The sequence below is a fragment of the Crocuta crocuta genome, unplaced genomic scaffold (assembly GCF_008692635.1).
Source record: "Crocuta crocuta isolate KB4526 unplaced genomic scaffold, BGI_CrCroc_1.0 scaffold279, whole genome shotgun sequence".
In the NCBI taxonomy this organism is placed as follows: Eukaryota; Metazoa; Chordata; class Mammalia; order Carnivora; family Hyaenidae; genus Crocuta; species Crocuta crocuta.
The window spans coordinates 7034063-7061179 of NW_027551570.1; the positions used below are offsets into that span (position 1 = coordinate 7034063).

A 27117-nucleotide genomic window follows, 5' to 3' on the forward strand; every position below is an offset into this window, starting at 1 on the left:
CTAAGAAAATGGGAGATACCAATATTTGCAATTTTTGCTTAAAAGAAAAAAAGAACGCTAGTGACCTTTAAGAGCTAAGGTTTTTCTTTTCATTGCTAGCATGTGAGTACACATCTGAGTCTTTCATATCGGAAGAAGAATAATATATACCCAGACTGGAAAATTTAGAAAATGACAAAGAGCCTCTTTCTAGATGCCAAATGTGAGGATGACCTCCTAGATAAAAAANGAGATTAGAGAAAAACTTACATTATATATCTTCCAATTATCTTTTTAATTTTACACCTTGTGTCTATACTACCAGTCAAAAAGTATTCAAAATAAATCTTTTAAAAATTAAAAATGTTAAGTATTTGTGATTTTTTTAAAGGAGGGAAATCAGAATATTCTTATTCTGTATTAGTGGATGATCAAATGGATACAAATAAAACAGAGGGCTCTTGTAGATGAGATTCCAAAACAGCTCTGCCATGTATCACCTCCAGGAGGTAAGTCCTATTAAAAATCTGGAGTTTAGGCAGATTCTAACTACCATTATGTTCCAAAAGTGTACTTTAAAAGTCTATTATCCATGGGGCACCTGGGTGGCTCAGTCAGTTTAAACATCTGACTTTAGCTCAGGTCATGATCTCATGGTTCGTGATTTTGAGCCCCACATCAGGCTCTCCATTGACAGTGCCGAGCCAGTTTGGGATTCTCTCTCTCTCCCCCTCCTCACTTCCCCTCCCCGACTTGTGTTTTCTCTCTCAAATAAACAAACTTAAAATTTTTTAAAAATTAAAAAAAGGTCTATTATCCAGAACCCTGAACATATTTTCCCGCAGAAACAATGCCAAGCTGTTTTAAAGTAGGTAAAAAGCTGTTTTAAAATAGGTAAAAAGCCTATTTTACACGATGCACCTCAAGTACAGCCCTATACAAAAGAGCACTGTAAAAGTAAAAAAAAAATTGTAGGAGTATTCAGAATTCTCATTTGCAGAGGCTACAAGCATCCTTCCTTCTGCATCCCTGACATTAGGAATAGGGACTCAATTCCCACCTCCAAAGGCTCCCCTGACTCAAAGCCTCTGCAAGTAATGCCAAGAAACTCAGGTAGCGCAGGGACCAAAAAGAAGTAAAGGCGTGCAAGGGGCTGGAGGAGCTGAACTGCACATGGAACCTTCCTAAGTCCATAAAAACCTCAAACAGTCTCTCGGTCTTAGCTCCCTGTCCTTTATTTTGAGGCAAGATGGCATGTTGAAGGAGTATGGGATTTGGAGTTAAGACAGGTTTAGGCTCAATGTCAGCTTTGAAACTGAATGAACTGTGCGAGCATAGGCAACTTAACTATCCTCTTTGGGCTGCAGTTTCCTTAACTACAAAGTGGGGATAACATCTGTTGTTCAAGGTTGTTATAAGGTCAGTCACAAAATAGGGAAAGCACCAACTGCAGTGGTAGACTTGTTTTAGGTCATCGAAAAATGGAAGCTGTATTGTTCTGCTTTTACTTCTTCTGAGGACCTGAGAGACTCTGGCTTGCTCTCCCCTCTACCAGTAGTACCTGTCCCTTGAAAGAGAGTACTACTAACCCTTCAGAGTCTCCTAAAATTGATAGTAACAGAAACAACATAAAACAGAGGAAAACAGGTTCCTCTTTCCCTACTGATACAAATGAGGGTATGAATGACAGACAAATGAATACATCAAGCACTAATATTTCAGAGGAATACCAATCAGTGATTTCGTCATGATACCCATAAAGAGGGCTGGCACTGTGGAAGCAGCACTGGTAGAAGGGTTTAGGAGAAGAGTAGAAAGGAGAAAGTAAAAAGGCTATGGAAACTGCTCTTCCCTCTCCCTCCTTTTTTACCCATGGCAGTGGCAAAACCTATGCCCACAGCAAGATGAAAAGCAAGAACCAAGGGCTAGAGTGGCTCCATGAAGTTAACTAATGACTTACTATGAAATTTTAGTACAGAGGCTTTTAACGTAATACACAGAATTTGTAGGTGACTGAGGAGTACAAAGAGTCACACCATCTAAACCCAAAGACACATCTAAATTGGGGTGGTTTTTATTGCATGCTGAAATCGTTTTGACAAGGATTATTTACTCAAAAGAAACAATAGAAAAATGTGATTCAATATCCAATTTTCCATAAACTGCTTTCAAAAATATAAAATACATCTAATGTATGAGACAAGACTAAACGAAGACCCAAAGAAAAAGCTCTTTAGTAATTCAAGTCACATTAAATTAGATCTTCTAAAATATAGGAAACAGAACCACCGACCTGGAAGGGACATTCAGAGGCAATTCCAGCCTCCAGGCAAAGTGAGACCTAAAAGAATCAAAATGGCTATTGACCAGGCTCCCTAGGAGATGGGATATTCGATATCCCATAGGAGATGGGATAATTCAGTATTCAATCACCTAAAGCAACATATGAGCATGAAAGAGCACTGGACACTCAGTGACTAGTACAATACAAGAAAGGATTTATATCTTCAAATTGATCTAATTCTCTCTGCAACTGAAGCATTTTCTCATCTTCTTGTTAGACAAGACATGACTGACAAGTATTCTCTAAACCAAAATGTCCTGCAGACTTAAAGACCGTCATTAAAGTTATCTCTCAGTATTTGCTTTATGGCTCATTGAGCATTTATTCAGAAACTGTATTCTTTATTTCCAGCCATTTTCATTTCTATCTTTACTTCTCTAAGTTCCATATATGCCTCTTAAAACAGGACACTGAATCCAGAATATTTCTAAAGAGGTTTTACTAATTCCAAGTATAGTAAAAAGATTACTTACTAGTTTTAACATGATTTGTTGATACAAATTCACAGGCTTTTAATATGCAACTGTAACTGGTTTATTCAATCTAAAATGTATTCTAAATCCCAGTTATTTCTGCTGTTTGCATGTAGTAGGAACTCTTCAGATTTGAACTAAAACCAATAACTTTCTGTGGTGCATCTGTGCTTTGCAATATTTTCTCTAATTGATTTTTTTTTTTTTTTTTGGTGAAATATGGAACTGACTCAAGAATATTACTCTAATTTAAGGTTATATCTACTTTCTCCCCTATTTATATAGGGAATAATCACAAAAAAAACTTAACAGGTCTCCCAGGATTCCTTACTTAGCTCAAACTAAGGTCTTATCATCATCCTAGCATCTCCGATATGCCAACGCAAATGTATATGATATTTGCCAGGTTTCATTTGTTATGATGCAACCTAATCAACCAAAAAATTTTTTCATAGCTAAATAGATGCTTGAATGTTTTTATGGAATTTTTGTTTCAATGTAAGATTTCCAAAAGATGATACAACCTGTGAGAGCAATTTCTTCAGAAGCTGTGCTATGGCAGGATCCTCTGGTGGAGGGCAGTCAGCGAGAGACCCATTTCGCTTCTTCTGGCGCATGTGAAGATGTCTGAACAAGCTAGTGATATCTTTAGACCTCAAAGCATAATCAAATATAGAACGACTTACTGGCTCTTTTAAAACACTGAGTAGAACAAGTTTCCTTTCAATCTATATTAGAAAAATAAAAAGAATCAACCAAAGATACAACATATTACAGTTAATTTCATATTCAGTAAACACAACTTGTGTTAACATAGGTATTTATTTTCTAAGAAAATGGGAGATACCAATATTTGCAATTTTTGCTTAAAAGAAAAAAAGAACGCTAGTGACCTTTAAGAGCTAAGGTTTTTCTTTTCATTGCTAGCATGTGAGTACACATCTGAGTCTTTCATATCGGAAGAAGAATAATATATACCCAGACTGGAAAATTTAGAAAATGACAAAGAGCCTCTTTCTAGATGCCAAATGTGAGGATGACCTCCTAGATAAAAAAAGTACTTATGGCTGGGCACCTGGGTGGCTCGGTTGGTTGAGTGTCCGAATTTGACTCAGGTCATCGTCTCACGGTTCACGAATTCAAGGCCCATGTCAGACTCTGTGCTGACAGCTCAGAGCCTGGAGCCTGCTTTGGATTCTGTCTCCCTCTCTCTCTGCCCCTCTCCCCACTCATGCTCTGTCTCTCTGTCAAAAATAAACATTAAAAAAAATATATATATATATACACACACACACACACACACACAGCTACTATATATACATATATATATGTTCACAAAATCCTTCTCTGTATTATCCCCAAGGATACCCTCCTTGTCAACGCATATATAATAAAAAGGATGAGCATACAAACAGTATATACCAAGAGGACTTTCTTTGGACCTATTTCACTACCTGGTAAACTGGCCAGCATAAAAGGGTATCTTTTGTCTAAATTCAAATTGTAGAAAGGTTAAGATTTATGAAGCATATGGATAATTAGCCTCTCAACTCCTAATCCTGGTCTTTCAAAAAAATAATATATACATATATTTGCTTTTATCATTGTTACAAAAATAATGCTAGATTTATTTTTTAATGTCAGGTTATAATAAACCACCAAGTTATTACAAATGCATGCAATTTTTAATTTCCAAGGATACTTTCTCCACACTGTATTATAAGAGTTCAATAAACAAACTTCTAAATTTTTTTTATCTTAGAGAGACAGAGAGAACATGAGCAGGAAAGAGGGGCAGAGGGAGAATCTTAAGCAGGCTCCACACACAGCACGGAGCCTAAGGCAGGGCTTGAACCCTAGGATCATGACCTGAGCTGAAAATCAAGAGTAGAATGCTCAAATGACTGAGCCACCCAGGTGCCTCTCAGAAATTTCCAAAGAGAATAACTAGTTTAAAGTAGTAAGAATCTCTAGACCTTATTTCCAAGAGAACTTCAAAAAATTTTAGAAGAAAGGGGTACCACACTCAGTGTGGAGGCTGCTTAAGATTCTCTCTCCTGGGGCGCCTGGGTGGCTCAGTTGGTTGAGCAGCCGACTTCAGCTCAGGTCATGATCTCATGGTCTGTGGGTTCAGGCCCCGCGACAGGCTCTGTGCTGACAGCTCAGAGCCTGGAGCCTGTTTTGGATTCTGTGTCTCCCTCTCTCTCTGCCCCTCCCCCACTCATACTCTGTCTCTTCTGTCTCAAAAATAAAATAAACGTTAAAAAATTTTAAAAAAGGGGCGCCTGGGTGGCTTAGTCGGTTAAGCATCCGACTNGTGGTTGGGAGAGATGCAACTCTTGATCCTGGAATCAAGTTCAAGCCCCGCACTGGGTGTGGAGATTAAAATTCAAAAAAGAAAGTAAGAAAAATGGCATATTTTCTAGTAGTATTACCTTTCATACATATATAAATTGCTGAGATAAAAATTAGAAATTCTACAAACTATGAAATAAAGAAAAATGACCCCCCAGAAAAGAATAAATCTATGAGGAAAAAGGACAGAAGGCACAGCCAAGCCTCCTCATTTCCAGAACATATCCAATGTCATTTTTCTCCAACCAAAGGGAAGGTTCATTGGAATATAAAAGTACTAGGAGCCCAAATTATGTGAATTTGTAAAAGGGAAATTGATTTTACTAAAAAATTGGATATTTAAGAATATTTTAACAGACAGAATCATATCTCAACATTTACTCAATTTAAACAGATACCTATTTTGATAGTGAGTTTTCCAGGAAGACGAAGGGTGTAAACACTGACAAGTTGGGTAAAAAAACTGCCTTATACAAACCAAATACCCAAAGTTTATTATCAAGTGCTATACTGGAAAGGTAGGGGGTAGAGGGAGGCAAGCCATTAGATTCAAAAAGATTAAATAGGATTTTAAAAGATAAGATTTTTTAAAAAAAGAAAAAGAACAGAAAAGAAATCAGAACCAGTTAGTGATCCAAAAATCCAAACATCTGTAAAAGGCCTTTTCCAATTTAGTATAAATGCTGACTTTGGCTGAAATCAGCTATACTTTTCACAATAAAAGCAGAGGTCCATCAATATACATTTCCACTGTATTTCCCCTTAACATCAGATGTTTTACAACTCTGCACATAAGAAAATAAAAGTATGAACTACTGAGTGCTATATGATGCATAACATGATGGATAACATAATAGCGTCTTGAACTTTTCTCACCATTGTTTATTCCAGTAACATTAGCTAGCTTAAGGGAACCTGAAAATGCTGCAGCCCAATTTAAATCTTATAAATTTAAATAAAAACAGGACTCTCTAAACCTTTTTTTAAAGGAGTGCAGTTTAGAGAGGACTGACTCCAAGTTGGAACAAGCATACCTGTATTATTGGTTGGGTAATATATGGGTCAAGATAAGGCATCAGTTTGCAGTATACATCCGCTGTACTTATTTGATGAGCCACCACTGTGATAAATCCTACGGCACCATAGCGTATCCACAAATTGGGATGACACAGAAATGGGGCTAATAAGGAAAAGAAAAAGGTATGGATTTAAACCACAATGTTACTTTACTATCAGCTGCTTTCACATACTCAATTATTCTAAGGCATAAACTCAACTCAATGTACTGACATTATAATTTTCCCTATCATAAATACCATAAAAGAATATAAACAGCACTTCTCTGACATTTTTTTAATGAAACGGTTTGATCAAATCTAAAATATCATTCATATATTCATTCACAAGACAGTATGAATAGAAACTAAAGGCAGAAAATATGATACCCATTTTTTTTTCTTATTTTTAAAATTTACATCCAAGTTAGTTAGCATAGAGTGCAACAATGATTTCAGGAGAAGATTCCTTAATGCCCCTTCCCCATTTAGCCCATCTCCCATCCCAAAACCCTCCCAGTAACCCTGTTTGTTCTCCAAATTTAAGAGTCTCTTACCTTTTTGTCTCCCTCCCTCTCTTTATATTATTTTGCTCCCCCTCCCTTATGTTCATCTGTTTTGTATCTTAAAGTCCTCATATGACTGAAGTCATATGATATTCATCTTTCTCTAATTTCACTTAGCATAATACCCTCTAGTTCCATCCATGTAGTTGCAAATGGCAAGATTTCATTCCTTTTGATTGTCAAATAATACTCCATTGTATATATACACCACATCTTCTTTATCCATTCATCCACTGATGAACATTTGGATGCCCATTCTTAAAGAGTAAAATATACAATTAAACCAGAAAAGTAAATGAATGTTCATTCCTTTTGACTGTATTGTGTATTACACCTGAAAATCAAGGACTTCAACTAATCGAAGATTTTGAATAAAATTCAAACTTTTAAACACCTGATTTAGAATAAAACTTTTAAAAGAAAAAATATACATACATACATAAACAGACATATTTGTTCTGAGTATGCAGAAGCATCAGCATTGAAAGGATATTAATTTTATAAGAAATTTAGCGTAATGGAGAAATAACCCTGTCACATGCTAATATTACTTATAGAAAAAGGGGAAGGAGAAAAAAATTGTTCAAAGTATCTGTTTCCAAAGTTCTGCCATTTCCAATTCTTTTAATTATACATGAGGAGGTTTGGTGATTTCATAAGCACCATGCAGCCTCTGATATATCCAACAAAGGAGGGTTAGCAGTTTCCCTTTGACAACAGGCAAAATGAGGACTGGAAAAGCATTGAAAAACCTCCAAAAAGTAGCTAAACGTAAAATGACTTGGCAGGAGTTAGGCATGAGCTTGAATTATCGGTCCTAATTCTTTACGTTACCTCTATTACTGCACTCAGAGTATACAAAGAGTACTTCTCTGCCTCTTGCTTTTAGTTCAGTCTCATTAACCTGCTCTGGCCAACAAGATATTAGCAGATACAACACTAACAGAGGCTTGAAATGTGCTACACAGCTAAGCTTGCTGTCTCATGCTTCTGCCATCGTCCAGAACATAACCTGGAAAACTGCTGCCCATATAACACGGGCACCAGAATGAGGCAGATGGATTACTGTCACCCCAGACGATCTGGAGATACAAAGCCTGGAGAGAGCCACCCATACAGCCAACAGATGCATGATGAGAACCTTACTGAAGCATTTACTGAGATTCGGTGGTCGAGTGCTACATGGCATTGCTGTATCAGAAATGCTAACTAATACAAAGAACCTAAAACACTCAAGAGGATTTCCTATAAAACAGTGTACTTGATCTTTTCTCTATTCCAATACATTCCAATTACCTGGGGACAAGCACAAGGGAAGGGAGTATTGTTAAAATATAAGTGGGAAGAGTGTAGTTTTTTTAAAAACTGACAAAGAAATCATGATGCCATCACCACCACCATCATTCCCTTTAAGAATCACTACAACAGACTACATATAAAAACAGAACAACAGAGAAGTGTGTATGATTTATCTTGCTTTAAGCAGGTGCTTCTAAGATATTGTTTTCTTTGAAATAGTTCAAAATGCCAATCAATAATTGTTTATTTGATTCTTCTTAGCAAGCCTTTTTTTTTTTTTTTTTTGCCCCCCAACAGATAGTACCAAATTCATTTCCAGTTCTAAGGCAGTACCTCATCCAAGAAGTTGTACCATATTGATTTTATTCTATACCTAAAGATAATTATTTATTTTGATGCTAAACTAAAGATAGTGTCCCATTTGTTCATCCTATGATCAATGACAAGAAAGAGCAGAACCCAGAAAAATCTCTGAAAAATAGGAGGAGGGGTAAAAAAAACTATCTTAAGATGATTTTTGCTTAAAAATTTACAGACATCCATTTTTCAGATTTTAAAAATGCTAAATATAAACTACATTAAGTCTCAAAAATAGTTTCCAAGTAATTAGGCAACAGAAGAAATGTATTATATGAAATTAGAACATACATATTTATATAGAGAGAATATTAATTAAAACAAGGAAGATCAAAGTCAAAAGCAAGAAAAACTTGACCCGTAAAGGTAATGACACTTTTACAGGACAGAAAAGAAAACACTGATGTGAGAATTCAGAAAATGAAAATAAGCAGGAAAATATTCCACGTAGCAAGATATGCATGTTAAGACAATATATTCTCAACTTAACATTATTAAGGAAACACTGCTTTCTATATCTGCCTCACACTACCGCACTCAGTAGCTTAACATTTCAGTATAATAAAGATTCTCATCATGATTGTGGTGCCAATACTCAATAACTGCAATTAAATTTATAACTATTTTTATAACAACCATCAAAAATTCAAATCAAATTAGGGTTAAAAACTGAAAGAACAATTATAGATATTAAAGTATAAAGAAATCTACACATGCTTAAATTTTCCACAATTTTTTTGAAAAGCTACATTCATGTTTTTAAATTTTCCAGAAATTTTATGCATTTCTACTAGCTACTACCTATTTTCTCAACAATCAAAATAAATAATAACCCCTTTGTCTTTTTTCTCTGAGGATTGCCTTAAGAATAACCTATAACCAAATCTAACTAATTTTGGCTTTCTATTAATTTTCCTTGGAACAGCAATTTTATCCAAAAAAGGCAATTTTCTAAGATTCCATGTACTCTCAGGACAGAGCCAACTTGATATCTTACATTGCTTACTTTCTTAAAATGTGATAAGAAGACTAAAAGTTCCAAATATTCTTAATTTTACTATGCGTCATATTTACTTGTTTGCCCTTATTCTGAATTTTAAGTTGAAGGAAATAGGTAAACGCTATAAAAGCTAAACATTAATTCTTTTCATAGGTTAATAAAATTATTAACAGTGGGGCGCCTAGATGGCTTAGCTAGTTAAGCTTATGACTTTGGCTCAGGTCATGATCTCACAATTTGTGAGTTCGTGCCCTGCTTCAGGTGAGCTGGTACTCCCCTTTGGGTGAGCTGGTGCCCCCCTTCAGGTGATGCCTACTTCTCTCTCTCTGCCCCTTGTGGGATTCTCTCTCTCCCCTTCTCTCTCTGCCCTCACTCACTCGTGCCATCTCTCTCTCCCCCTCTCATAAATAAATAAAATTATTAACAGTAGTAACTCCAACACTATGAATTCTTAACTGGTAATCAGTGCAATGAGAGATGTCATAGACAATCCTGTACATTCAATTCCAACTTAACTTGTGGTTAAGTGTTCAAAAAATAAGTCCACTCTTCAGAGCAGTTAAGGACTTTATCTACATCACATTAAACAAAACAAAACAAAATTTATTTTTCAAGTTAAAGGCTTAACTACAGATAAAAACAAAGAGGTATTTCCCAATATACATATATTCTCTAATATACATGCAATCATGCATAAGCATGCAAGTATGAGTGCACGCGTGCACACACACACACACACACACACACAGGACAATAAAGTTGAAAATCTGACTCTATATTTTCTAGACCTTTTACAATGCTCTATCATTTACTTCTCTTAAGACATCCTAACTTTCTCCTTCTAATTTTGAGAAACAGAAACTTACCAATATCACTGGCAAATTCATAGACATGGGGCTTTTGTAGCAGACCTAACTGGCACATACAAGTAAGGGCATTAAGAGCTTTAACAATAACAAATTCCTCAGCATCACTAAGACCTTGTTGTAGCAGGGGTTTGAGAATTGAGGAGCTTTGCCAACCAACATAGGCAGCAACACCTGAAAAAGAGAAGCAACATTACATGATTATTCTATACCTGAAAAGTACAAATACCATTAAGTTAAACAATAAAATTAATCAAAACCCAAATATATTGAGCAACAATCCAGGAAAGCACATCGTACTTCCTACTCAGCACAATAAATGAAAAAGATTCACACCAAAGCAAATCATCAAGAAATGCTGGAACACCAAGGGGAAAAAAGATCTTAGAACTTATAGAAAAAGAAATATGCCCCCCAAAAAGGAAAGAGGAACAATGAAAATGATATTCACAAAACAATATTTAACAACAATGGAGGCTAGAACACAACAAAGCCTGACCTCCAAAGTTATGAAATAAATTTTACACTTAAACTGCCAATAAAACCAGATAACAAAAATAAGTTATTTTGCAACATGCAAGGACCACCCAGGTTAACTTCCGATGCAACCCTTCATAAGAAAGTTTCTTGAGGATGTACTTCAGCAAAATAAAGAAAATGCAGAATATACAAAATGGTAGATATAACCTAGGAATTCAAGGAGAAAAACTGGTAATAGCTAGCAAGGATTCAGAAACCAATCAGCCAAATTAGAAGTAAAAGCCAATAAATTTCCAAAATGTTATCAAAAACAAAAATGGAATAGAAACGCATGAGTGGTTAAGTCAGTTAAGCATCTGACTCAATACCGGAACAGGTCATGATCTCATGGTTTGTGGGATCAAGCCCTGTGTTGGGTTCCATGCTAGCAGCAAGGAATCTGCTTGGGATTCTTTCTCTTTCTGTCTCTCTCTCTCTCTCTCCCCTCCCCCCCCGCCCCCCACTTGCGCACACACTCTCTCTCACTCCTCTCAAAATAAACAAACATTAAAAAGAAATTTAAAAAAAATAGAAAAATGGAATAGATTACAAACAACAGATAAAACTGGTAAGAGAGAAGTTTGATATTATAAAGTGAAGAAGTATTAGTTCTCTCAAAAAGGAAAACAAAGGAATCTGAAACTCCAGAACAAAAAATTGTTCAAGAACATTGAGGTACAAATAAAAAGTAAATTAAAATGTACAATGTCCTTAATAATCTGAAGACATAAAGGAAGAGCTATTGATGACACTCTAAACATTCTCAAGTGATAATGGAGTCATGGCATTGGAACTATGGAGAAGCAAATATAAATTTAGTACACCACTTGGCTCTAATGTCAATGAAATTTACATATTCATAATCATGTAAATTTTGCTTTGAATTTTGAAACAGTCTGTACAAAGCACAAGACTTTATTATGAGTACAGAACAAAATGTAAATATTATCAACTATAACAATGCATTTGTTAGTTGAACTGTCAATAACTGGTTGAAATAATCAACCAACAAAGAAAAGGAGAGACAGAAAGAAAGGGTCACTCATCTCCTTGTAGTCCAAATGGGAAGTAGATTTAGTTATTTAAAGTAATAAAAATAGCACATTAAAAACTAAAGCACTGAAAATAGTCATCTACATCCCAAAAAAAGAGGGGAAAAGGGACAAGGGCATGATATGGGTTAAATCTTTATATGGCAGAGAAAAAAGTCAGGAGATATAGTCTAAAGTCAAAAATTCTTAAAAGCAGTATAAAAATACTAGAGATATGGCAATCAATCAACACATGAAGGTATCAAACTAAAAACAAAATCCAGAGTAGTTGCCTCTGGAAAATGCAACTGATGTTTTTCATACATTACTTTACAGATTTTAAATAATTTACAAAAGCATATTTCTCCTATAATTGAAAAAGTAATTATAGAAATTTTTTCTTGGGGCACCAAGGTGGCTCACTCAGTTTAAGGTCCAACTCTTGATTTTGGCTCAGGTCAGGATCTCATAGTTCGTGAGTTCAGACTCCATGTTAGGTTCCGTGCTGAGAGCACAGATCCTGCTTGGGACTGTCTCTCTCAAAAAACAAATGAGATTTTTAAAAAACACTTTAAAAAACTCTTTTCTTTTAAAAAAATTTTTTTTAATGTTTTATTTATTTTTGAGAGAAACAGAGACAGTGTGAGCAGGGGAGGGACAGAAAAAGAGGGAGACACAGACTCTGAAGACTGGGTCCAGGCTCTCAGCTGTCAACAAAGAGCCTGACACAGGGCTCACACTCACGAACCATGAGATCATGACTTGAGCCGAAGTCAGATGCTTAACCGACTGAGCCACCCAGGTGCCCCTGTTTTTTTCTTTAATAAAAGGAAAAATACTACCTAAAATTCCAGTGAATTCTATTTAGGAACTTTATAAACTGAAATGTATAATAAGCCAAAATAGCTCAAAATATTTTGAAAAATAAGACTGACATCTTGAGAACCTATCCTACCAGATACTAAAGTTGCTTATATATACATAATTAAAATAAGTATGTTATAACTATATTAGACACTTATGACAATATAATATAAACAATTAAAATATTTTAAAATTAAAAAATAACATAAAGGTATGATTCAAAATACGTATGAATTGATCAATAGGTGGTGGAAGTTGTAAGCACCATCTTTTCCAGAAAAAAAGAAGTGAAAATAAGAAGAAAGAAGAAAGCAAGGGGACAGAAAGATATGAGAAGCAGAGTAGAGTAGGAACAGTTAGATGAATCCAAGATGTAAGACTGAGATGAATCAATAAACTAATACAAAACAGTAGAAAAAACCACCAACAAAACGACCTCCTGAATGGGAAAAAATATTTGCAAGTGATATACCAGATACGAGGTTAATATTCAAAATATATAAAGAACTTATACAACTCAACACCAAAAAAAACAATCCAATTACAAAATGGGCAGAGGACCTGAATAGACATTTTACCAAAGAAGACATACAGATACATGAAAAGATGTTCAACATCACAAAACATGAGGGAAATTCAAACCAAAACCACATCTCACCTTACACCTGTCAAAATAGCCAGAATCAAAAAGACAAGAAACAACAAGAATTTGTGAGGATGTGGAAAAAAAAAAGAATCATTGTGCACTGTTGGTGGAAATGTACATTGGTGCAGCCACTGCAGAACACAGTATAGAGGTTCCTTAAAAAATTAAAAATAGAGATACCATATGATCCAGTAATTCCACCACTGGGTAGTTACCTAAAGAAACTAAAAACACTAATTTGAAAATATATATGGACCCCTATGTTTACTGCAGCATTATTTACAAAAGCCAAGATATGGAAGCAACCCAAGTGTCCATCAATAGATGAATAGATAAAGAGGTGGTGTATATATACAATAGAGTATGACTCAGCCACAAAAAATAGATCTTATCATTTGCACCAACATGGATGACTAGACGGGATTAAGCTAAATGAAATAAGTCAGAGAAAGACAAATATCGTATGATTTGACTAATAAGTGGAATCTGATAAACAAAACAAACAGACTAAAAAACAAATAAAAAGCAGAAACAGGCCCATAAACACAGAATACAAACTTGGGGTTGCCAGAGGCAATGTAGGATGGGGCAGTGGGCAAATGGGTGAAGGGCAGTGGGAGATACAGGCCTCCAGTTATGAATGAACAAGTCACAGGGATAAAAGGTACAGTACAGGGCATACAGTCAACATATGGTGCAGCTGTAACTACACACACACAATTTTATAACTGACCAAATATAAAATTGAAAAGATCAGTACAAACAGGTAGAAAGTGATCCATTATTATTTAAAAAGAAAAATATTAAATCTTGGGTCAAACGTGACAATCTATTCAATATAAAGTCCATTTTTTTTTCTAATTTTGAATCTAAATGTAATTGGAGTCATTCAGGTCTAATACAAAATGTCTCTCTTCTTGCAGATAAGTCAAAAATTGTAGATTTTTAAAAAAGTGAAAAAAAACTACTTAATTTTTCATATTTTCAGTTTACACAATGCTTAGCATGCAAACTTTAATTTTCTTCCTAATATAATTGATTTTCAGGGCACTTGGGTGGCTCAGTCAGTTAAGCATCAGACTTCAGTACAGGTCATGATCCCATGGCTGATGAGTTCAAGCCCTATGTCAAGCTCTGTGCTTACAGCTCAGAGCCAAGAGTCTGCTTCAGAAACGGTGTCCCTTCTCCCTCTCTCTGCCCCTCTCCCGCTTGTGTGTGCTCGCTCGCTCTCTCATAAATAAACTTTTAAAAATCAATTAATTTCCTTTATTTTAATTGATTTTCAATCATACTGGTAGCTTAACTGCTATTTTCTAATTGTAACAGTTATTTTCTAATGCATGTTTACTATTAAAAAAATTGTAAAAACAGAGAAAACATAAAGAAAATATTCACCTATAATCCCAGCCTCAGATATAATCACTATACAAATCTTAGTATATTCCGGACCTCTTTATAAACATATAATTTGTTATTGTTACTTTCTAGAACCTACTTCAGTCACTATAATAGTACTTCATGATACTTTCTCAGGTCATTAAATATTTTATTTATTTATTTATTTTTGAGAGAGGGAGAACACGCATACAAGTGGGGGAAGGGCAAAGGGGGAGAAACAGATGATCCAAAACAGGCTCTGCACCAACAGGCTGACAGAAGCAGGCCCAACGCAGGGCTCGAACCCATGAATCGTGAGATGATGACCTGAGCTGAAGTGGGACGCTCACAGACTGAGCTACCCAGGCACCCCTAAATATTCTTTTAATAGTTTTTAATGACCACATAGTATTCCTTCATATGACTATACCACAGTTCAATTAACCAATCCCTTAACCACCTAAGACTTTCATTATCCAAAAGTAGCATAAAGACAGACATGGTAGGAGCTCATTTCATTATTAATGAAATTTGGTAGTATCATCACCTATCTCTCAGACCTCATGGAAGTACTGTTTGAGAGAATAATTCAAAATCTTAAAGATAAATTTTAAAACAAGTGGAAAAACATACCAACTATACTATCAAAAAAAGCTCCACGTAGATGCCAATCATTCTTATCATTTAGGAAAGTAATCATGTGTGACAATAAAACATCATTGGCTTTCTGACGTCCAAAGAATACGCACAGCCGTGTTATTCCATTTTCCATCAAGGTTTGTTTCACAATATTTTCAGGGTCACTTAGCAAAGTGACAACTTTCTGCTGGACCATTTCATGTAAGGCTTGCAGCTCTTAAAAAAAAAAAAAATAGAAAATAAAGATAGGATCCATTTCCACCACCCCCCAAGAGATAGACCAAGTCTTGTTTCAGAACAATTAACAGAAGTCACCATAAAAAGTCTGTAATCATTAAATGTTTCCACTCTTTAAAGTTTTGTAGGCTAGATGGGAAAACGAAATATAAACTGAAGAACATCTGATAAGCAGATGCCACAAGCATGGTTACCATCTCATTAATTAAACAGATCTATTTTTAAGGCTCAAGGAGAAAACTATGGGAAAGCATGAAAAAGACCATACTGCCACCAATAAAGTCAATTTAATCAAGAACTTCCTAATACTAGACTGGTTAAGGATATACTCCGATGGTACAAATTAATACTTTTAGAAGCATTTTTAAAGTCTGTTTATTTTAGAGAGCAGAATATACACTGCAAACCCTGTCAAAGGCTTTACAGGATCTGGCCACCACCTTGTTCTCTGACTTTATCTCCTATTTACCCTCCCCTTTTCCTTTCCCTTCTAAATTGTAAGCTCAACAAGAGGATCTTTTCCATCATTCACCACTGTGTTTCTAGTGCTTAGAGTTAAGCACACAATCATCTGATACACAACTGCCTGATGCAGAGCTTATAGTGTAACAATTATCCGTTGGCTAAATGAATGAGGACAGAGGCCTCTCCTGGTGCAGCCAAGGAATAAGGTGGTCTGATATGCAAAATACTATGTTCACATTAGGACAAACTTTAGATTAACTCCCAAAAAGGTTTAACACCTAACTAACTTCATTATCTAAAAGGTCCAATTACATGGTTACAGAATGTAAAACAGTATTATTTTCTAAGTAATCCCATGAAAAAAGCAGGGATTTCCTTTCTGATACACCTCCTTTAAGCTCAAAATTATTCTACTGCCTTCAACTGCAGAGAATATATGCTGTCTAAAAATGATGCCATTCTAACAAGCAACAGAGCCACTACCATTGTCTATAGCATAAAAATCTCGAAACTCGACTTCTCTAGCTTTTCTAAACCAGAAACATACTAGAACAGATCTAAATGTATTATTTTACTTCTAAATCTTAAACTCAATAAACATTAACTAAAAGCCTGCTAAAAGTTGTATGTATACAAAGAAACTTAAGACATGAACTTTGGCCCCAAAGAGTTGACCATCACATCCATTCATTTAAAGTAAAAGGTGTGGGTTTTGAGGTATACTAACATACAGAGAAAATGTTTAGATTCTTTAGCTATGATGTTTTCAATTTTTTTTCTTTGATCATGTAGGAATTATACAATTTAACTAGCTTTACTATTAACACAAATCAAGTGGCTGAAAAACAACTGAGCTTAGAATCTGTGGAAAGAAGTTGATCATTTTCCAGTAACAGTGCATGAGAATAGAAAGAACAGACACTAAGAACCTTTCCTACCTACAAATATGGTATTCTTTCAGCTTACACGAAAATTATGATAGCTTCTTACAAGTCTACGTTAGTAATTCATTATAAATAATAAGTCTGGAAAAGAAAATCCTACTACCTGTGTCATAATTTCCATTGGGATGTGTAACTTCATCTATTTCTTCACTATTTGGGTCATTTTCCATATTGAGATTTTTTAACTGTACTAATTCCAAGAATCTCAAAGCTGTTTCTGCCAGCAGAGCTATGTTTTCTGTATAAGAGAAAATGTGTAATGGTTATGATCTCAAATCCTTATAACGTTTGTAACTTTTCCTTCCTGTCTTTATACACATAAGTAATATGTATTACTCCCTTCCTTTTTTTATTTATGCCTGTGCCTCTAGCCTTCTTTCACTCCCATTTCTGTGCCTTTTTTTTTTTTTTAAGTAGGGTCCACGCCCAGCTAGAGCCCAATACAGGGCTTGAAGTCATGACCCTGATATCAAGATCTCAGCAGAAATCAAGAGTCAGATGCTTAACCAACTGAGCCATTCAGGTGCCCCCATTTCTGTGCTTCTTAACATATGGTCACACCAGCCAACAACTGCAGTCTCTTCCTCTTTAGCAGTAAATACCCCTGAACATAAAGTTTAACTATCTTATTCAATTCTAAGACTCACTTTTTCCTTAATTTTTAACATCACTACAATTGAGGTGCATCTCACAAGAGTGGAGATTGTGAGTCTGCCAAATGCAGTGATCACCCTCATCTTGGAGTCCCACTCCCCACCCCCACCAGGTTCAACATTGTTCTGAATAGAACAAAAATTTACCTCTAAATACCGAAGATGTGAATATCCTATAATGCCTAAAGATGGGAGAATCTGGGCCATCCTCTGATAAACATCAAAATCCTAGATGAATGTCCCCACTTTAATGAACGTATCTTTATTAGGAAAAGTCTCTTACTTTCCTGGGCATTTCTAAAATTTTACTAGATCTATGTCTATTTCCCCATTTAAGATACAACCAACACATGTGAAAGTTTACATAATATACAAATCTATACCACTTCTGAGTTTTAAAAGAATACTGTAAAAGGAATTTAAAATTTTATTTTAAAATTTCGTAATTACTGACATGTGGTTTAATTATATTTGACCATTCAAGTTCAAATAGATTTCTGGCTCTCCTGAAAAAAGAAAGCAGTTTTATCATGCACTAAGCCATGATGAAGGAACAAAGCAAGGTACTAGCACCAACCTAGGGTTACCATGGACTCTCACCATAAAGAAAAGCAGAGCTGCTTCAGAATCAAGGTACAGACCAGCAGCTCTGAGAACTGAGAAAGAATGAGACCAGATACATTTAGACCATATTATTTAGCCTCTCCCATTCCCAATTTCCTCACTTGTAAAATGAAGGTAATATAACATCTATTGTTTAAGGTGGTTGCTAGGGTTAGTTGCAAGAGAGAGATAAATCTTAGAATCTGGAATGTACCTTAAAACTATATATCTCTTGCAACCAATCCTTGCAACCTTGAGCAGTAGATGCTCTGACATACAGGTTTTCCAACAAATAGTAGCTATTATTTTTATGCTATCACTATTAGTAATTGACTGTCACTATGGTAATATAGCACCTACACCTCAGAACCTTAACTATTTAACACAACGGAGAACAAATGAAGACCAACAGTAGGTCACAAAACGCTAAGGAAAGATATAACTTGTTTTTAAAACCTATAAATTTTTATTTAATTCTATCTGGCTCAATTATTTATATTTGCAAAATGATTTATAAATATGCTTTGTTACAAATGATAAACTCAAATGTTAAAGAAATCCTGCATTTTCTAGGCCTGACATGTATACCTATACAGTTATGGAAACCAGAAATGATAAATAATAGGCAATAGATAAATATAAATAAAAACATACATATAGGGAAAAATAAACTCAACAAACCAATCATTTTGTGGATGTGCCCAGAGATAAGGCCAGGGTCCGAAGACCATTTTTCATATGCTTCATTAAGATAAAGAAAGACTAAAATTAATAAACCTAGCAAGTATCTTTCAAAAAAGTAACAATGTCATCACCACATATTATGTACTATTTACAAAGACCAAAACAGAATCACTGATTTCCAGCTGATATTAGAAATAAAGTACAAATTATGTTAATATTTCAGGGACATTTTCCACTCAAAAAAAAGTATGCAAAATTAATTTGGGGAACTAACAACATCAATCTGTATCACTTGATTTTACAAGGAAGAATCACAAGTAAAACAGGTAGGTGTGTTATAACCTTATCACAAAGAAACCACACACCTTAAGCACTACAGTAATGAAAGGACCTTAAAATTCAGTAATAGGCTAAGTTGTTTCAACATCAAATTATCCAGCAAAATTCGTCTCTTGCAACAGCAATAGGCCTGTCTCCTAAAGCTGATATTCAAACTAGCAAATCTGTTCGGAGAAACTTTATAAAGGCCTAAAGACACTAGATCAGAGCACATACTTATAAACATTAATCTTACTCCTAATGTAGTATACTCAGTAAAATAAGATTCTGTATTATATACTTTCACTTGATAATTCTGATCAAAAAAGAGTATATACAAAAGTTGAGTCCCAGGAAGAGATCAGCTATAAAATTATTCAACTGTATTCCTGGACAATAAACTCTTACCAGCATAGGCTAGTCTAACAATAGTAGCATCATCTTGGGCTAGGTGGGCTATGCCTGGCAGAATATATTCCGGATAGATATTGACATCATTGCGAGGAACCTCTTTGACAAGGGCAAGAACTTTGGTCAATGTCCTCAAGGCTTCAGCCCTCACTCTAGGAACAGAGTCATTGCTGAAATGCAAAAGATATGGAGTAATTCGATCCAAAAGAATTTCTACACTTAATCTTGGGGCCAAATGGAGAATAAGTTCCAAAGCAGCAAGTTTGGAATCGCAGTATTTAAGGGTCTGCAGACAGGATGTTATAACAGACACCAAGATAACCAGCCCATTCTCCTTAGGCTCTCCTTCTGCTTTTTCCAGCAGATCATGTCCACAGAGATTATGAATAATGTTGCCCAAATCCTTCCGTATAACCAGAATGCGCTCATCGGCAGAAAGAAACGTTTCCTTGGCAAACTGGGCCATGTAGGGCTGGAGAAAAGTGTAAAATATTTCAGGAAAGGCATTGCCACGCTGCTGCTTTAGGTAATCTTCTGCCTCTAAACGTTTATCTGGCTCACGATGAATCATCTGAGTCACCTACATCAAGGAGAGAAAAGGATTGAAAAACAGAAAACAGATTAAATCAGATGAAAGCTACAAGGGCAACTTACACATGACATAAAGGATTTCTGAGGTAAATCGGACTCTTCGCAATCTCTGCCTTTCAAACTACTTTCAGAACCTGACTATAATACATGATCTACAACTGTCCTATAAAGCAACAGGGAATTATATAGTAACATGTTACAGATGGCCCAGACACACACAGGGGAGATATACCCTGGTCAGCATTCCCCATTTATTAAGACAGGGAAGTAATACATTCGTGACCACAACTCAAGAATTCTTAAAACATTTTTGAGCAGGAAATACCACTGATAATCTGAGAAAAACAATGCGTTTTTCTTCAGAAAAAAAAAACGTATACACAGAATTTTTACATACAAAATTATACACCATTCTGAAAAGAATCACAGAACCACTAAAATCAATTTACATATCAGATTTCTGATGTATTTAAAGTCTTAATACCAGGGTGCCTGGGTGGCTCAGTCGGTTAAGCGTCTGGCTTCAGCTCAGGTCATGATCTCACAGTTCATAGGTTCAAGCCCCGCACCAGGCTCTGTGCTGACAGCTAGCTCAGAGCCTGAAGCCTGCTTCAAATTTTGTGTCTCCCTCTCTCTCTGACCCTCCCCTGCTCAGGCTGTCTCTATCTATCTCTCAAAAATAAATAAAACATTTAAAAAAAAATTGTTTTAAGTCTTAATACCACAAGTCCAAGGGAATATATAGTTTCAGTGTAGCTCTAAAATCTAGTCAAAAAGGGAATACATGGTTTGAACTTTTCAAGCAAGATAAGGGGCCCCTGGGTGGCTCAGTTGGTTGAGCATCTGACTTTGGCTTAAGTCATGATCTCTCAGTTTGCAAGTTCGAGCCCTGAGTCAGGCTCAGAGCTCTGTGCTGACAGCTCAGAGCCTGGAGCTTTCTTCATATTCTGTGTCTCCCTCTCTCTCTGTCCCTCCCTCTCTCTCTGTCCCTCCCCTGCTAGTACTCTGTCTCTCTCTCTCAAAAATAAATAAAAACATTTTAAAAAATAAAATAATAAACTTTTCTAGCAATATAAAAAAGATGTTAAATCTTACAAATACTAGAAATGATAGGGGCGCCTGGGTGGCTTAGTCGGTTAAGCGTCCGACTTTTGCTTAGGTCATGATCTCGCGGTTCGTGGGTTCGAGCCCCGCGTCAGGCTCTGTGCTGACTGCCAGCTCAGAGCCTGGAGCCTGTTTCAGTCTGTGACTCCCTCTCTCTCTGACCCTCCCCTGCTCACGGTGTCTTTCTCTCTCTCTCTCCTAGAAATAAATAAAAAACATTAAAAAAAAAAATACTAGAAATGATATACCTAAGTTGAGTTTTTTATTTTTTCATATGTTTTCTGGTGTCTTAGGGAAATAATTTTCTTTAAATACACAGAAAGCATAGTTTCATTTTTCCTAGGCCCTCACAGTCATTTAAATACTCAAAATGTCATAAAAATATATCTAGTTATTTGAGCTGTCTGTTTCTATTCCAAATAGGAACCTAGCACTGAACTTGTGGGGAATCAAATGCACTATAACTATTAGGAAAAGTGACTTGATAGAATTCCTTTTACATTCAGATTAAGCCTTAAAGATTCGTCAAAATACTCCTTTCAGAGTTAAGAAAGCGCAGGCCTAAATTCATGAAGTCCCTTAGGCAATGAAACATGACAGACGAGTGCTGGACTCAAAGACAGAACAGCCAGGTGTATCAACCCCTAATCCAGGCCATTGTTAACCAAAAATGAGCTAACCTGGCTTTCTCTAAAAAGTCTTGTTTTTAATGCTTGTCATTTATAATAGAAATTAAAATATATTCTATATTCCCTACCTTACTATAGAATAATTTAAATATACTATTAACTTTCCATGACTGAGAGTCATCATCACAGCCTCAGTTACTGTAGTGATGTAATAAAGATCCCCTCAAACAGTAAGGTGGGTTTATGGCTATGTGACCTGCCACAGAGGTCCTTGTACCTGTTCTACTATACTAATTAGTGATTCTATAGCTTTCCCTTCTAGAACAGCTTTCAAGGTCAAGGGAAGCATACCAAGCTAGGTGTTTCTATATGAAATGGCCCTATACTACTGTATTATATTCAAGTTGATGTTTCCTGTCTCTTTCATTTTAGATAGATGTCTTCTTCATTTCTTACTAGCAAATTCTATCCTAGACAACATCTCTAACCCCCAGGCACCTCCTTATTTCCTTCCAAATCTATTCAAAGCAGAGCTGTAGACATGTGTGTATGTATAAAACTATGTGTGTTTCATACACATATAAAATTAGCCAGATGAGCTCTGGTCCACCTGGGTGGATCAGCTGGTTAAGCATCAGACTCTTGGTTTCGGCTCAGATCATGATCTCAGTTTTGTGAGTTCGAGCCCCACCTCAGGCTCTGTACTAGCAGCACACGGCCTGCTTGGGATTCTCCCTCTCTCTCTGCTCCTCCCCCACTTGCTCTGTCTCTGACTCTCTCAAAATAAATAAGCTTTTAAATAAATAAATAAAACAAAGTCAAATGAGCTCTGTGCCTAAAAAAGGAAAACATTCATTTCCCCCTATTTTATTTTAACAAATAAAAATAGGTTTTTTGCAGGAGGGGATGGTGGGGCAGAGACGCCTGGGCTCAGTCAGTTAAGCATTCGACTTTGGCTCAGGTCATGATCTCGAAGTCCATGAGTTCGAGTCCCACATCAGGCTCTGTGCTGACAGCTCAGAGCCTGGAGCCTGCTTTGGATTCTGTGTCTCCCTCACCCTCTATCCCTCCCCCACTCATGTTCTGTCTCTCTTGCTCTCAGCAATAAATAAACATTAAAAAAATAGGCTATTCGTAATAGTCTATGCTTTACTGCTTTGCTCCAAATTCATAAAATTCCAGAAAGGTATCAAATGTAAAAGTGAGAATGTAATTCTATTAAAACTTTATGAAGAATACTTGTTGCATAGTTACCAATTCTCTGATGCTGCGATCTTCAATTTTATTTAGCACTTGTTCCGGGAAAAACTGTCCATTTCTATAAGCCAGAAGTTGAGAAAGATCAAAGAGTGGTACCCCTTCTGTAAAGAGCTCAGCTATAACACAACCTGGAAAAAAGAAGATATAATGCAATGTAAGACATCTTTAATATAGATCGAGAATTCAGAATATCTGTAAAACTCAAAATGTAAAACTCAGAGTAAACTGAATTAAAACTTTTAATGCAACATACAACTACAGTCAAGCAAGACAGGGAAAATGCCTACTGCCTTGTATCAGCTTCTACAAGTATAAAGTCAAAAGAAGCCCAGGGAATTTTTCTCAGTCTTAAAAAAAAAAACAAATTAAATTACTTCCTAGTTCTCTAATTTATTGTATACACTATGTATACAATAGTGTATACATATACACATATATAAAGACAGATTACAAGCCATAAGAAATGCAATGTTTTTTTAAAGTATGGACTTATTATAGAATTAAGTTCAGAAGGAACTAAGAAGTTGTATCTGAGAACTCAGTTATTTACCATCAAACAAAAAGTTATTAAGTGTCTACAATACACTAGACAATAGCAGTGCACATAACAGATAAAAATCCTTGCCCTCATGAAGCTTTCATTCTAGGAACAGAGACATAAAATAAACCAGTGAACAAACGTGAGAGGAGTGCTACAAAGTACAGCCGTAAGACTAGAAAGGGAGGGAAAGAGAACCCAACCATTTTGCACTTACATAATCTTCAAACAAGTAATTTTAAAAAATGTATCTACATTCCCAAAAGGACAAAGCAGTTACACTGAATCATATGATTGCATTTCACAAGCCTTCAAGATACCCTTAAATAATCTTAGCTCACAAACCCTGCATTTGCTGGTCCCTCTGCCTGAAATGCTACTCCCCCAAATATCAACCTAGAGTTACACCTCCACTTCCTTCAGATCTCTCATCAAGTGACATTTAGGATATTAGCAGTACATAAACTACCTAGTTTAAAACTGCAAGCCCCACTACCACAAATACCCCATACTTCTTGCCTGACACGTTCCCTTTTCCCTTTCCCTGCTGTTTTTCCCAACTGACAAATATATTAACGTATTTATGTTCTTTATTGTCTGTATACCCACTAGAATGCAAACTCCATGAGGAAGGGATTTTTGTCTATTTTTCTCACTAAAAAATTTCCCGGAACTAAAACAGCTCTTGATACATAATAAACACTCAATAAATTTCTTAATTTTTTCCCATACAATGTCAAGATTTAGAATAAAAGACTGAAAATAGCAATTAAAAACACCATAAGCAAGAAGGAAAACAGACCAGACCAACACTACAAGCAAACAGAACCGAACAGAGACATCAAAAGAACACTCCCCCAACAAGAGCAGAATACAAATTCTTCTCACGGATACATGGAACACTTTCCAGATTAGACTATATGCTAGGCCATAAAACAAGCCTCGGTAAGTTTTAAAGGACTGAAGTCATACAAATCATGTCCTTCAAATGACAATGGAATGAAATAAAAAAGTAACAGAAAATTTGAAAAACTCACAAATATGCAGAATTTAACACACTCCTAAATAATCAATAGCTCAAAGGGAAATTGGAAAAATACTTTAGATTAATGAAAATGAAAACACAACATAAACATATAAGATGAAAATTAACAACTCAGTAAACAGATGTTGATGAGGATGAGGAGAAAAGGAAACCTTTTTGCACTGCTGGTAGGAATGTAAACTGGTGCAGCCATTCTGGAAAATAGTATGGAGGTTCCTCAAAAAAATTAAAAACACTAATTTTTTTAATTAATTACAATTGCACTACTAGGTATTTATACAAAGGATACAAAAATGCTGATTTGAAGAGGCACATGCACCCCAATGTTTATAGCAGTGCTATCAACAATAGCCAAATTATGGAAAGAGCCCAACTGTCCACTGATTGATGAATGGATAAAGAAGATGTGGTACACACACACACACACACACACACACATAATGGAATACTACTCAGTGATCAAAAAGAACGAAATCTTGCCATTTGCACAACATGGATGGAACTACAGGGTATTATACCAAGCAAAATAAATCAGTCAGATGAAGACAGGTATCATATGATTTCACTCATGTGGAATTTGAGAAACACAACAGATGAACAGAGGAAGGAAGGAAAAATAAGATAAAAACAGAGAGGGAGGCAAACCTTAAGAGACTCTTAAAAAGAGAACAAACTGAGGGTTGCTAGAGGAAAGGTGGGTGGGAGGTTGGGCTAAAGGGGTGATAAGCATTAAGGATGGCACTTTCTGGGATGAGCACTGGCTGTCATATGTAAGAGATAAATCACTGAGTTCTACTCTTGAAGCCAAAACTACACTGTATGTTAACTAACTTGAATTCAAATTAAAAAAAAAACCCATATACAATGCAATAAAAGAGTGTTTAGAGGAAATATGCAACTATAAACACCTATGTTAAAAAAGAACACAAAGACTCCTTGTCTTTTCTGTTATTCTTTACCAGTCTGAGACCCAGACTTGATGTGCTTTCTCTCACAGTTTGGATGGAGAGGAGGCATTGAGTACGGATTGCAAGGGAGGACTGAGAAGGATTTGGAAGTGGACAGAAGATGAAGAAACTACGGTCAGAAAAGTATTCACACCAGGAAATTTGAATGAAGAACTGAACTTTTAATGCCTTATAAGAAGAAGTGAAAGGGAGGAGGCATGATGGGGGAGAAGTAGGGAGTTCCGTACTTCCCACCTGCATCTCTCAAACAAAGGGCTAAAGCCAAAGGACTCTGAACCACAAGAGTTGGGAGGAAAAGAGACAGAACCCACTAAGAAGACAGCCTAATAGGTGCGTGATTGCGAACTGGGGCCGATAAAAACGGGCCGGGACAAGGAGGCATGGAGGGGAGGGAGCCCCCTCTGCAGAGAGACAGGGGAAGAGAAAGAGCAGCTTAAACTGCTCAGAGAATTGCTGCTGGAAAAGAGAAAAACCTCTGCCCAGGACAGAGAGGGATCCTATCATCCCATCTCTAACCTCAGGGCATTCGGAGAGAGATCCGATCTCTAACTGCAGAACTTTCCTTGGGCTGGTGCCCCAGTCCATCAGCATCAGAAGGAACTGCTTCCTTACTCCCCCTACTCCATCCCCTACTAGGAAGCACCCTGTCCTGCAGGATTACATTTCGGGCAGTATCATTAAAGCACTTGGACTAAGATCTGGAAACTAGACTGGGCTTGGGATATAGAACAGGTCCCACCCTGGCTGTGCCCATGGCACAGGGAGATGGGACCCAAAAGACTGATTTGCAATGCTTGGTTGGAGAAGGGACTGGGAGCCACCATTTTTCTCCCCACAACCACCAAGGCGGGGCTTCAGGGAGTGGCCCTCTACCTGCAGTGGAGGAGTGGAGGCGAGGCCTGCCTACACCAAACCATGCCCATCCAGCTATGGAGAGCTGTTTTTTTGTTTGTTTGTTTTACTGGAGCCCGGGGCAAGACCAACATTGATGCATTGCTGTGATTAACTTTAGATCTATTCTTGCTATTCAGATATATTCTTCCTTATCTCATTCTTATCTCACCCCTCCACTTGGCAGGGCACACTGGTCAATAGTTTGCTTAAAGTCACATTTAATCCATTCTCTAGATGCATATTCTACACCTCCATCATTACCTTCCTTTTTCTCTCTCTCTGGAATAATCATACTATTTAGCTTCTCTGGGTAACATTATCTTCGTTTCTTTCTCCTTGCCTCCTACCATATTCTTCTCTTTCTCTCTCTGAATTAAGCCTCTTAGTCTCTCTGCCTGGTCAA

The 27117-nt window shown here is 36.3% G+C and overlaps 1 protein-coding gene across 1 annotated transcript in view; it reads right to left on the reverse strand.

The window, feature by feature from the left end:
- The window catches only part of PIK3R4 (phosphoinositide-3-kinase regulatory subunit 4), an 84564-nt gene that overhangs the window by 45793 nt on the left and 11654 nt on the right, over window positions 1-27117 (reverse strand). Inside the window, exons 2-8 of the mRNA XM_077750880.1 lie at window positions 23264-23397; window positions 19683-20265; window positions 17120-17254; window positions 15365-15586; window positions 10295-10468; window positions 6186-6331; window positions 3321-3524 (exon numbers count right to left, since the gene is read on the reverse strand). Coding sequence (XP_077607006.1) covers window positions 3321-3524; window positions 6186-6331; window positions 10295-10468; window positions 15365-15586; window positions 17120-17254; window positions 19683-20265; window positions 23264-23397 — 1598 coding nt within the window. The remainder of the gene's footprint in view (window positions 1-3320; window positions 3525-6185; window positions 6332-10294; window positions 10469-15364; window positions 15587-17119; window positions 17255-19682; window positions 20266-23263; window positions 23398-27117) is intronic.